This window comes from Phaenicophaeus curvirostris, chromosome 1 (assembly GCF_032191515.1).
Source record: "Phaenicophaeus curvirostris isolate KB17595 chromosome 1, BPBGC_Pcur_1.0, whole genome shotgun sequence".
Classification (NCBI taxonomy): Eukaryota; Metazoa; Chordata; class Aves; order Cuculiformes; family Cuculidae; genus Phaenicophaeus; species Phaenicophaeus curvirostris.
Window position 1 is genome coordinate 39,458,346 of NC_091392.1, and position 13,344 is coordinate 39,471,689.

At 41.6% G+C, this 13,344-nt stretch overlaps 1 protein-coding gene across 1 annotated transcript in view; it reads right to left on the bottom strand.

Annotated features, from left to right (window-relative positions):
• The window catches only part of PLXNC1 (plexin C1), a 71,568-nt gene that overhangs the window by 11,284 nt on the left and 46,940 nt on the right, over nucleotides 1-13,344 (bottom strand). The window contains exons 21-23 of the mRNA XM_069853262.1: nucleotides 12,813-12,959; nucleotides 4,861-5,038; nucleotides 3,588-3,691 (exon numbers count right to left, since the gene is read on the bottom strand). Of these exons, the coding sequence (XP_069709363.1) occupies nucleotides 3,588-3,691; nucleotides 4,861-5,038; nucleotides 12,813-12,959 (429 nt within the window). The remainder of the gene's footprint in view (nucleotides 1-3,587; nucleotides 3,692-4,860; nucleotides 5,039-12,812; nucleotides 12,960-13,344) is intronic.

The window sequence follows — 13,344 nt, forward strand, 5'->3', positions numbered from 1 at the left end:
TTCTACAGACTGCCTGGACTAAATTTTCTGGCTCCAATGCAACAGGATCTTCTGGGAAAGTGAAGAAGGGAGGGGAACTTCTCTTCTGGCCCCCTTTCTTCCAGCTCAGTCCATTCCAGAGCTTTCCTCCTATGCCCTATGGAGGTGCCATGTTGAGGGTCCAGTCTAGCGCTCCCAAGAACTATTTTCAAACTTCAGTTCCCAAGTCAGCAAAATATTTAAGCCCCATGGACTGAAAGGTCAAGATCCATATCTAGCTACCTTGGGATTTCTAGGAAGCACTTCCCCCTCCTTTCCTGAATTTGTAGTGCTGCCAGGATAGTAACTATTATCTTTAAAAGAAACTGGCAAGTCATGCTTTTATTGTCAAAGAGTAACTTGGAGAAAGAGAAAAACGGCTCCCACTAAGAAATACGCCAGTGCGCTGCTGTCAAATGCTGGGTCTTGCCAAGTGCTAGTATACTTCCCTCTATAATTACAAAAACAACTGGCCAGTTCTAGGAAGGGATCTCTGCCAAAATAATTTAAGTGTTTTTTAAACCTTGGCAGTCAGCCCGGTGTGAGAAACCAGTTTAAGCACTAAGATACTCTATCAAAAGCTGCGTCTTGTGCCAAAGAAATCTGCACTTACACTTGCTCCTGGAAAGTAAACGTGATTTATTTTATAAATATGATTTTTTGCAGGGTTTCCATTTATCATACAGTGTTTCAGAGCTCTTTCAGACAACACAGAGCACTTTAAAACCACACTACAGGTGGGAACATGCTCTAAGGCTAGCTTGTGAGGTGACACAAACACCCAGAGAGAACAAGAGTCCTCCTACTTGGCCCTGAAAAGGAACAGGTTCCTACAGGAACAGGGCTAACCAGAAGTTTACTCCTTCCCAAAGTGGCATGAGCAGTGCGTTGCCTTCACTCCCTCTCCAAGAAGCAGGAGAACAGCTCAGTGCTGATTACATACCTGCTGCTGTTCTGAGGGAGATGCACAGGACTTGGAGGGAAAGCTGTTCTTCCCTCCAGGAATCAGAAGCATTGCTGCAGTGCAGCCATGATCCAAGCCCCAACTTTGGGTTTTCTTTCTGGGACAAATGCTGCTTTTAGCACTGAGTGGAATGTGCTTTCCCTTCTTTATGATTACTGCACTGACATCCATACTTTATCTGATGTGTTACTGCAGAGGACAAACGGGGAGAGGAGGGATCTGTTCAGATCCAGACAGCATGTAGAACAGAAACTTTGCAAAACAGAAGATGTAATGGTGTGGTGCTCTGTCACTTCCTTGTTCTCCCTATAACCTCCTCCTCCCATCCTCCCTATAACCCAGTTCCAGTTACACGCTCAGATCTACATTCAGGTTCACTCTCTGTGGCTGAATCTGCTCCTGGAAAGTGTGATGCCGCTATAGGCTGAGAAATTTTGAGACTGGACAACAGATCTGAAAGCAGTTCTCTAGCTCTCTTCTTGTGTGGGAAACAGGACATCATGATAATCAGGAACTTTCTTGTCAAGGCTTGTGGTTATTCTCATGCAAACAGTAGTGCAGACCTCAGAAATAACCACATCAATAATCCTATTAGGAGACAAAAATTAGAGCAAAAGGAGCACACAAGTCATAGACACATGCAAGTCTAGTAAGTGCAGTGGATTTGTTTCTATCAAAAACTACACAAAAATGCAAACATCCCCTACTCGCACATTTTAAAAAACCATGTAGAAACAAAGCCTCCTTTTTCAAGAGTGGCTGATATTTCTGAGACCTGTACATGCTCCAGTACTATAAAAAGACTTGATGGTTCTACCTATTTTTTAAAATCTGGTTACTGTCTTAGCATTTAAGGCTGGCAAACAAACAAAAAGCCAGACTTGCCACAAAACTCTCAGCACTGTTGAATTCTAAGTTGGAATTCCTCAGGCAATGTTACTACCCTCACACTGTGTACGCAATGTTCCCTTTTCTTGCTGACTAAATACCTTCACATTCCTTTTTGCATTAATACGTGTACAAGAAAATAAACTAGATATACTAATGGTTAATGGCTCACACTTGCCACTAAGCCAATCACTAAAATGCCGCTAAGCTTCTGCCTAAAGCTTACACTATTTTGCCACTGTCAGAAAAAAGTGAACTAAAATATGTAACAGAGATACCCAGCACAATTTCCATAAAGCAGCTGCTAAGCTATAATTAGTGTAGTTACAGCTTTGCACAAACAACTGAACCTCCAACCTAACTTGCATCTGCTTGTAGAAACCACAGAGGAAAACAAGGGCTTGGACAAAGACACCCAGGGATGGCAGCGACCAACTGGAGCAGACTCGTTCGCCGTGAGCCATGACTTGTCATGTGCTTGGGAAATGCAAAAATCTGCCAGGTAAAACTAGGGAGCACTTGCAATAACTGCCTGCGGTAAAGTGGGTGGCTACTATCACATTAGACAGAAGTTCAAATATCTCATCAGATTCAAATCTATGTTGACCTTTGTTGCCTAGACTCTGACTGCGCTGCTACAACGTTCTAATTTGTACAAAATCTTTAGAAGCGGAGGGAAGTCCCATGCTAATTTGCAGATAAGATTCAAGAGAGACACAGGAAAAGCTGCACTTAAGACACGGGATGGTGACTCAAGACATCTGGGTTTACCACTGCCTCCCTGGGAGGTGAGGAGAGCAACAAACGCCCACAGAAATCTTTAAAGTGAGTCCAAATGAGCTTGCTACAGATCTGAGCAGGCTTGTACTAAGCCCAGTCTACAAACAGTCCTGCTAGGAGTCCTTGTTCCTCGCTGTGGATGGCACACTGTTTGCTCCTGCAGACAGCAACGTATTCAGGGCTGGCTCAGGTTTCTCAGCACCACACTGCTTTGCATGGCACAGACCTGCACTCATCAGCAAAACTTCTAAATTAGTAAAAGTTGATTATCATGTTAACGTCAGACTTTCAAATTCAACAATAAGGCAAAACCAAAGCTCACTAAAGGCACTCAGCATATTAACTTCATTTCCAAAATCTATCTGTAGTGTCAAAATGTGAGCTACTGTATCTCTCGAGGCAAATCATCTGCTCTACGTTTAACCCCAGCCTCTCGCCCTCTGCTTTGACCAGTGTCAGTGGAAACTCCCTAGACAGGCAATGCTGCTGCTTGTGCTTTTGCAATGTGCTACATCCAGAAGGATTCTGCCACCAGTTGCTACCTTGCGTGTTCTTCCAATGATGGACAGATGATTGCAGCGCTGAATATGACTGGTTTACAGGTGCAATTGGAAGTGGAGGGGAAAACCTATGGTACAAGTGGTAATAGTACATGGAAGCAGAAACAGAGAGATAAAGGAAAGGGGACTGACACAGGAGGTGTCACAGTTTACCTGGTGTGCTTAACCCTGCAACCCTGCAATAAGAAAACATCTGAAAAATAACAGAAAACATGACTCATTGGCAAGAAAGTTATGTTACACATTTCTTTCCTTCCGTTGATGATGCACAGCTCTCTCTTCAAGATTTTGATCAATCAAGATACTTCTGTGCAGACAGCATTTGGGAGCTGGGGAGAAACTGCCTCTCAATTTATTGGTATAGCTTCCGTGCTTACCTCGTAATGACCGATGGTATTTAGCTTCCTTATCCCATCCTCCATCACCTCTGAGGAGCCATCAATATCTAACAGTTCTCTTGACTGCTCCTCAGACATAAGTTCTGCAGGATGACAGCAACAAAAAACAATTACATCCCAATGGCATTCTCACTATACAGGTGCTTGTAAAGAAAACAACACCTAATTATTTTTTTACCAGTGGCTCCTAACTGAGCTGTTTCTCTGTGTCTTTGTGCTAGGTCACATGAGAGTGGTTTTGCACTCCCATGCTATAGATTTGTTTTCTACTGTGACAGCCTGGATGGCTTCCATTACTGCAGACAATTGGCACTTCACTTTGTCTTGGTCAAGGCAGAGTTTTTGATGGTGCTTTCACCTAATTTCACCTAATCTAGCTTTTCTGTTGCACAAGCATGCCACGGTCTTATGGTCACATTGGAACTAAAGGAATCACAAAAATCAGCTGTAGGAGACTGAGAGTATTTGTGAGGGGTGGTCAGGCACTTATGGTGGATATAAACATCAGATATGAAAGTAAATTATCCTCACTTGCTGACACAGAGTCTGAGAAGGTGAGGAAATATCAACATCTTAGGGAGCACATCTAAAAGGTGACAAATGCCACAACGCAGAATTTTTTAGATTTCATATTGCAGCACATGGGAAGTGGTATGTTAGCAGCTACAGGGCTCTATCTGACCTTGGATTCTTGAAAACCTAACAAGAAAAAGTGGCTCAACTCATCTGCTGGAATGGCCTTATTTACAGCCTGTAGATACTGTACATATCTTTGTGAGTCAAATGTGAACTATCACACAAACCTAATCTGACTGTAAATAAATTATGTTTGTGGGTTCTCCTGATGAAAAGAAACATAGGCCTCTTGCAAGGAAGGGTGGTAGGAGGAATAGTAGGTAGGGACTAAAGTACTTGGTAATTATTATGTGTCATCTTGCCTGCTGACAAAATTTATCGACCAGCTCTACTCAGGTGGACAGACCACCTTACTTAACCGGAACATATAAATTATACCTGTTCAATAAATAACATGTGTTGGTTAACTGCATGCTGAAATGCTTGCAGAAGCAAAGCAGGAGTAGTTCCAATGTTCTAACTGGTAGCAGAAATGATCTAGTATTTCTCTAGAAATTCCTTACAAAAGCTGCCTAAGCACTAAAAATGAAAGCCAAAGGTAGGAATTCCTTACAAGGAAACTCCACAGACAGACCAGTGAGCTCCATAAAAATATAACGCAGTGACACTCTCTTACCAAGGCCAATTTCATCCAGCTGAAGACCATAGAGAAAGCCATTCTTATTAAGGAAAGCCTGAAGACTCTTTTCCTTGGCTTGGCCTATGGTGTCACAGTCCAGAACATTAACTTGGATAGTTTGACAGGCATCTCCACTCTCATTTTCTGGGATTTTTTCAAAGATAATATTCACAGTCTGGGGAAATAAATATATGTTATTCTGACTTACAGGGAAACCTACTCCTGATGGCAAAACACAAGAGATTTTCAGCATATTTATTATTAAAGCTATTTCAAATAAAGATTATTTGAAAGAATTACACAAAGAAGCATTTAGAATTCCTCATGTTCAAAGAATCAAATATGCATAGTTATATATTTCCAAGAGTGTATTTTGTAGTCGCTTTTGTGCAAATCTGTTTCAGTGAATTACCAGAAAAAGACAGGAGATCAGGAAAAATTACAATGCATGTTCTAAAAAAAGCAGATCTTTTATTTAAGATGAATACCTTAAAAATGAAACTGCAGGCAACTACAGATCTGATAAGGTTGCTAAGTAAGTCGTCATGGTAAGGATGATTGATTTTTAGTGGATAGGAAGCAGTGTTAAAATGCATATTTACACCAGCAGATTATGCTGAGTACCTTATATTATACAAAAAATTCATCTCCCCTGGAGACATTAATGTCTGTCTGCATACAGCTGTCTCTCTAGAGGCAGCAGAGACAGGGCCGCTGCAAAAGCAGTCGAATGGGAAAGCAAGTTGCAGCAGACAGAACCCAAAGTGGTCCTGATCTGCACAGAAAAGCGTCATCTGTTCTATTAGTTCTTACTCCAGGCCAGGCACCTCCAATCATTTCCAGTTTCACAGCCTGCTCCTTGCAGAGAAATCACTGTTCAGCTACATGGATACAGATGTTCTGCTGGACATGCCTTAGGACAGAATTAAGCATTTTAGGTGCTGGCACTTGACTGCAAGTGGCATAGAAAAATCCACATACTTGAACAATTCCAGGTATTGGACATTTCTGGTATAATACATCTTTTAATTGAAATGTGAGTACTGCAGGTGTGACTCACTAAAGGAGTGATTGTTAAAAGAGGAAGCAATTAAAAAAAAATTTTTCCCTGCTGTCATGTGAAGGAAAGAACTTCTGTCCAGGTTGCTGCAGGGACAATTCTTCTCTCTTCTTAGACCAACAGGTAGTTATTAATACTTGTTGAATGCTATTTTCTGCTTATTACCCAGCAAGAGTGAAAATTATGACACACTGATGGTGAAAAAAAAGTCATCCAATGATACATAACTTTACTGTTTTTACAGAAGCAAAACCAGCATTAAAAGCAGGATTACAAAACTACAAAGATCAGGATTTAACATAGACTAGGATGTAACTTAAGTAACTGAGAATAACTTAATCAGGACACCAAGATGTTTAATTGTGAGGAAAATGAGTCCATGGAAAAGACAGACGGAACAGAAGAGGAGGAGGTGGGGAATGGTGCCCGCAGAAGGAGAAGCAGACTGGATGCCATGCCTCAGGTTGGGATTTCATGTGGAAAATTAGCAAAAAAATATATTGGCACAAGAATGATGGAGTCATGCTTGGTTGGGCTCACAGACCAAATGAACAGACAGCAGTCCTGTCCTTGACTTAGATTGCCCTGAGCTCATGGTCTTGTAGGATAAAAATATGGTCAGGAACTAGCTGTACTTTGTCTTTGGAAAACTCATTTCAGTCATAGTCTTCCTATTCCAGTCTCTGAACTGATTTTCTGGTATAGCTATTCACATTTTTACCGATGTTGATTCTTTACATTCTGGGAAGCATTTATTCCCTTAGTTGACCCTTTCCTCCTAACATTATTCCTACACTGCAATATTCATGTTCCTTCTTCTCCTTCATTTCCTCTTCCTTTCAGGCTGTCAAAAGAAACTCTCTGTTTCTCTGCTGCAATTCCCTTTCAGCACATGCTCTCACACAGATTGCACATAAATGTGCAGCCCTTTCAGTTATTAGCATGCGAGTGTCCTCCCACCCCTGCTAAACTCATTGTAGGATGACACGACTGTAAAGAGAGAGTAGCAGTCCTTTATGTAGACAGAATACAAGTCATTTATGGACTCCCTAATCAAAGTATCCACAACATGAGGATAATAACAACACTTTACAACTCAAAAAAGTGGTCAGATGGGAAGAAATACTTAAACGCGTAAAAGTCTCTAAACCAAGAGAGCCAGGCATTTTTGTTGATATGATTTCCTGCAGAATTTAATTTTAAGTGATGAAGCAATTGATGGGGAGCTAGGAAAGCCAATTATTATTAAGTCTTCCCTCTGTAGCTCAAGTTTTCATAAATCAGATTCAACCTGTCTGACAGCACAATCCCTGGCTTTATAAACCATTAATCAGAAGCTGACAGTCACAATCATTGCATTTAGACATGAAGTGTAGAACTGGGAAAAGAAACAGAAATGACTGTAAAATTATGAAAGCCCTTTTATGATCAGCTCTGAAGGTCAGAAAACATTTAAAAGAAATCACAGGGGACCCATGGAAGTCCCAAGGAAATATCATTAGGCCTTTTCCTAAGCTCTCTCACTTTGCAAAGGAAACCAAAATACAAGTTAACCCAGGGAAAGATTCAGAAGGAAATTACAGAACATGTGGTTCAACCTAGTAATATCTAGAGTTGACACTTCGTTCATTAGAAATTAGTGGTCAGCAACACAAAGTCACAGTGCTCTTCAGCAAAGGCTTAACACAGGCTACAAGAACTGTTAAAGGCTATTTAAGGAGAACAAGACAAGCATCTGCAACTACTTATACAGGAACTAGCTTGGAACCTAGCTAGAAGATAGGAACAAATTTTAAAAACATTTTTTTCACTCATGCAGTGACAGAAATAATGACATTTGAAGACAATGATTACAGATGTTTTTTCAGATTTGTAGTTTTCTTGGAAATTAGTAAAGCTGTTAATAACCATAGCAGATAATATGAGATGTGGTTTAGTAAAGAAATGTGATAATACTGTATTTTCTTAGAAGTAAAGAAAAATAATTTGAAATATTCAAGGGTTCTTGTATATTACCCTGTTCTCTATTCAGCTATGCATCTCAACAAAGGATATTTCCATTTATCAGACAGACTGAAAACACAAGAAAACCTTTTGATAGGTAAAAGTTAGAGAATTTATGTAAAGGAGACAGCACCGTGATGTGCAGCACAACAAAACTGCCTTAAACCTATTCCCGTCTCCCAGACTGTGAAATACAATAAACAGGAAAAGTCAGATTGATTGTATGATCCTCTCACAGGAGCCAGAACAGTTACCCGTGAAGAGGTTCTACAACAGCTATCAAATTCACATAGCAAATATTACAGGGATTAAAGTTGGGCTAGATGGGCACTACGCAAAGCAAGGGTTGTACACTCGATGCTACTCAAACTCTATCTAATTCAGAAGACTCCCCTGTAGCCAACATCTGCACTGCTCGCTTCCCAGCGAGGCCTGTTGTGTCGTTTTCTGCAGACAAAAATCCCCATATGTCACATACTTTTAATAGCTTCCTTATCTCTCACAAAGTGTGACTAATAATAACACAACCGTGGCATCTTATTATGAAATTGGGTTCCCTCTCTCTGCTTTACGCCCTTACAGCCCTCCCACTTCTTTTAACACTCTTCTTTCAACTCATAAAGCAGTTGAACACTTTAAAGAACCTTCCACCGTATGGCTTTGCTTCAGTTTCAGTAAAAGGCTGCTGGCTGAACAGGTGAATTAGATAATTTCTTCCAACCTAAAAATACAACCTCATTTCAGTAAAGAATTCAACAGCAGTGACTACTCAAAGGAATGCTGGAGCACCAAGTGTACCACATGAAGAAGTCTCCTCTGTTTTTTAAAAGGAGAGATTCCACTGAGAACTTCACCCATGCCCAGCTGCCACTGTGCAGCTTTTCTATTTAAAATGAAACACTTCAGTGAAACGCTAACACTCAGCTGTGCACTGCGCTTTCTCATCAGTCACTAAGCAAATTATCCAACGAAGAGTGCAGCTGCTTGTCTGCCTGTGAGAAAGCAGTCTTGCTTCCTCAGGCTGTGAAAAGGCTCCATGACACATCCAAGTCTCTTTCAAGGAGGTTCTGTTTCTCAATACTCAAATACAAGCACAGTATGAAACCACACAGCTCCTCAGCTCGTACTGGACAAGTGCTTTTAGAAGCATCTTTCCTTCAATTCCTCTGCTTGAGTATTTACTTCAGCAGCCCATTTCTGTTCAATATCTGACCCTCTCCAGCAGAGAGGGGTAACAGGAGGGCATTGGCTGATCCCAGTGTCTGTGACCTTTTTAAAAAAGGCATGGGGCTCAGCCAAGGGACAGCTCTTCAAAACCAACATGTTTCTTAGTTCTCTTTTTTCTTCCCCTGTTATAAATGACCTACATTTTAGAAAATATCTCCTGTCCTTCCTTCTTTCTCCAAGTCCAGTGCTTCTTCTTTCTCCTGCTCCAAGAGTTTATCTGTGTAGAGGTATGTTTAGGAGAAGACCTGTGGAGTTCCCCCTGATTTTTAGGAGCCTGTGTATATAATGCTTTTACTGGTTTGGAACTGAAGCACCAATGCTGAAAGAAGAGATTTGCGTGCAGCATGCCTACAGCCTTGTTTGTGCCCTGCCCCTGATTTCAGAGCTGAACTCCCTACCAGTTGCATTCCTGCATCTTCAAGTGCCTGCATAGCTTTAAAATCTGGACACTGAGTGTCTGCAGACATGCTTCAGTACCTTTCCATCACCCAGGTTTTAGCTGTGTTCTTATACTTTGCTCTGGACAGGTGGGTTTTAATGCACTGCTATTGGAAAGGGGCAAAATAAAATACCAACAAAATACTGCAAGACTCAGAATGTAACTGCAGCAAGAAAATGTGTAAATGCATTTGAAAACTCAGTTCAGAATTTATTCTATTTAGAAAACAAAACTGTCAATCTTTTAGGCAGAAATTTTCTTCTGCCTACCTGTACCTACCTACAGGTCCTGTATGTCATTGCAGTGCATGTGAAGTGGAGTTGGTGAAAGAAGAAAAGTGGATTCCTTCCATTTTAGTATCCTATAAAGTGCTAATCTTGAAAAAAACAAACGTGTGCAGCTGGCCTTCTTCCCCAGTGCAGATAGCCTCATTGTTCCACCTAAATCTCTTCCACAGCATGGTTTTAGTTTATAGTGTTAATCTTAGACAAAACATCAAACAAAACTCTTTCTCTGGCCAACCAGAACTAGAGTCCTTGGGCTCCATCTCTGTAATTTCACTGCAGGATCCTCTCTCCGTTTCAGGTGGCTTTAAAGGGAACATTGAACCACTTCCCAGCTAAGTCAAATAAACTGCTGAACCTTAGTGGGGAAATCTGACTTATTAATCCTGTAACACAGAATCACAGAATCACAGAATAACCAGGTTGGAAGAGACTCACCGGATCATCGAGTCCAACCGTTCCTATCAAACACTAAACCATATCCCTCAGCACCTCGTCCACCCGTGCCTTAAACACCTCCAGGGAAGGTGAATCAACCACCTCCCTGGGCAGCCTCTGCCAGTGCCCAATGACCCTTTCTGTAAAGAATTTTTTCCTAACGTCTAGCCTAAACCTCCCCCGGCGGAGCTTGAGGCCATTCCCTCTTGTCCTGTCCCCTGTCACTTGGGAGAAGAGGCCAGCTCCCTCCTCTCCACAACCTCCTTTCAGGTAGTTGTAGAGAGCAATGAGGTCTCCCCTCAGCCTCCTCTTCTCCAGGCTAAACACCCCCAGCTCTCTCAGCCGCTCCTCATAAGGCCTGTTCTCCAGCCCCCTCACCAGCTTCGTTGCTCTTCTCTGGACTCTCTCCAGAGCCTCAACATCCTTCTTGTGGTGAGGGGCCCAGAACTGAACACAGGATTCGAGGAGCGGTCTCACCAGTGCCGAGTACAGAGGGAGGATAACCTCCCTGGACCTGCTGGTCACGCCGTTTCTGATCCAAGCCAAGATGCCATTGGCCTTCTTGGCCACCTGGGCACACTGCTGGCTCATATTCAGTCGGCTGTCAACCAACACACCCAGGTCCCTCTCCTCCAGGCAGCTTTCTAGACAGACTTCTCCTAGTCTGTAACAGTATCAGTATCTCCTATTTGAAAGCAGGAATATGAATCATAAAAGCAGCAAGCAAAGTCCAGGAATGGATATCTTCTCTCTCACTTCCTCATCCACCTGCAGACAACCTTCCCCACCAATACCACGTCCTTCAGACCACTTCTCTCTCCTCTTCGCTGCAAGCTGCCCACAAGACCCTGTCAGTGACTGCATGCATAGAAGTAGCACTAGGAAAAGTATTTAAGGCAGCGTTCAGCAGTTTCAGTGTCAGCTATTCCCCCAAGGTGCTCTCAGTTTGAATTTGTGCTATAAATAAGAAAAGTCAATCAATTCCACAGGACCAGATGTTCCTGCACAGTCTACTAGTAACAGGCATGTTGAGCTCGCTTGAAAATTGTTGCTCTGAGATAACTACTGGGTTTTGTATCTTATGGCTATATATAGCAATATATTTAAACTTGTCCTGGATCCCAATTGCCTGCCAGAATGCAGTGTATAAACAAGGAAACCAAAGATATGGTATTATGCATTTGAATTTTAGTCACAAAATTCCTTTACCAAACGCACACTGTGGTAATTGAGCTTGAAGTACCTTCAAAGGAAGCTTTCAACAACAGCTTTGTAAATAGCTATAAGAAGATTTGACTACAACTTTGTCAGTCCAAGATCTTTAAGCAGAAATTCAGAAATGTTTCACAGAACGGTTGTGAACTTCCTATGTGACCCAGGGAGTGAAGTCAAATGGATTGCTGACCAATATTTCCAGGGTCATGTAGTCTACTCCAGTATGTGGCATCTTAGGACCTCCAGGCTCATTTTACAAAAATGGAAGACGGGCAGACCTGGATCTTCCAGCCCTATCTGAGGCTCAGGATATTGGCTCTGAAAAGGACTGAATTCTTCTCCAAAGCCACTTGCAATGTCCATGCCTTGGCCATTGCTGCCCTGGCAGTTTCTGCTGCCAAGCTCTGCAGCCCGCTATCCAGTCACACTTCTCATAATCCTAAGTATGTCTGGTAACTCTGAAAGGAAGCCATGAGCTAAGAAGCAAGGAAGCTATGGAAGTGACTCAAAATTAAGATTTTTAACTTCTGACTCAAAATCACTTGGAAATTCTGGGCAGAAAATTGCTTATTAAAAAAGTCACAATTTTTACATGCTCTAAAGTGCAATAGTCCTTGCTGCCCTTTCTCCCTTCAGTGTCAGAGTAACAATCACTAAAGGAATACCAGCTTTCAAAGAACTCTGCATGCAATTGTAAAATAGGAAGCACTTCATAGCTGCTTTGAGAAAGGCAAGCAATTTATGATAAAGTGCAGAAACTTTGCTAGACTTCCCAGATACCTTGTTTTTAACCAAGCAACTAATTAAAATCCACCACACTGTAACTTTGCAAATTTGGAGCTAATTTGGAGCTAACAACATGGAACCCTTTAGCAAATTATTGCTGCCTGAGGATTAGACACGAGTAAACACAAACAAAAAATAAAACCTCTGCATTCCATTCTTTTATTCATTGAAAAAGTGTAATTTAGTATAAATTCTAAGCGTATGTTTATATTTCTTTAAAATAAGAAGGAATTTTATTACCCTGAGACTTCATTAAACCTAACCTTTGGTGATTAAAGCCTACTGTGAAGCAAAGAGTGAATGCTATTTGTGAAATGTATATTGGTGAAATACCAGCTAGTTAAACTCTATCGTATTTTGGAACTTTGTCAGCAATAACAGCTTTATTATCTGGGTAGTTAACCATCACCTTAGTATCTAAGACCCTTAATGTGGCTTTCTAGAAAAAGAGAAAACACTGTAGTTGTCCGGAGGGAACACAAGCATGCAAACATACCACTGTTTTGAATTCAGACACTTGCCACAGCAGCCAGTCTTCATTAAGCGTGTACAGGGCTTTGCAAGTTATCGCGTCAACAGGTCCTTTGTTTATCCTCTGATTGAGGGTTGTCACTAGCAAATAGAAAGGTTCACCAATTGTCTCCTAGGGCAGGAAACAAACACAAGGAACATGTTTACTTTTCTAATTATTAAATGCGCATGAATATCTGGAAAAAAAATCAAGCGTAAAAAATTAAGTTATTTCCTCTTAACCAACTTGCTATCTTGCAATTAGAAAAGAAAATCCCTCTGAGCAGATTTATCTAGTTGTTTGTTTAACCTCCATCCTTTGCTTTTTGGTGTGAAAGTCTCATGCAAATAGCCAGGGACAGCTGGAGTGTGTGGCAAGACAACTCACAGCCCCTTGCTGTGCACAAGCACTCTACAGACAAGCTGCTCCTACTCCACCTGGCAGACACTTCCTAGTTCCACCAGAGTGGGCGGGGGGTGAGACATGAATGTGTTCACACACATACTTCAGCTATTTT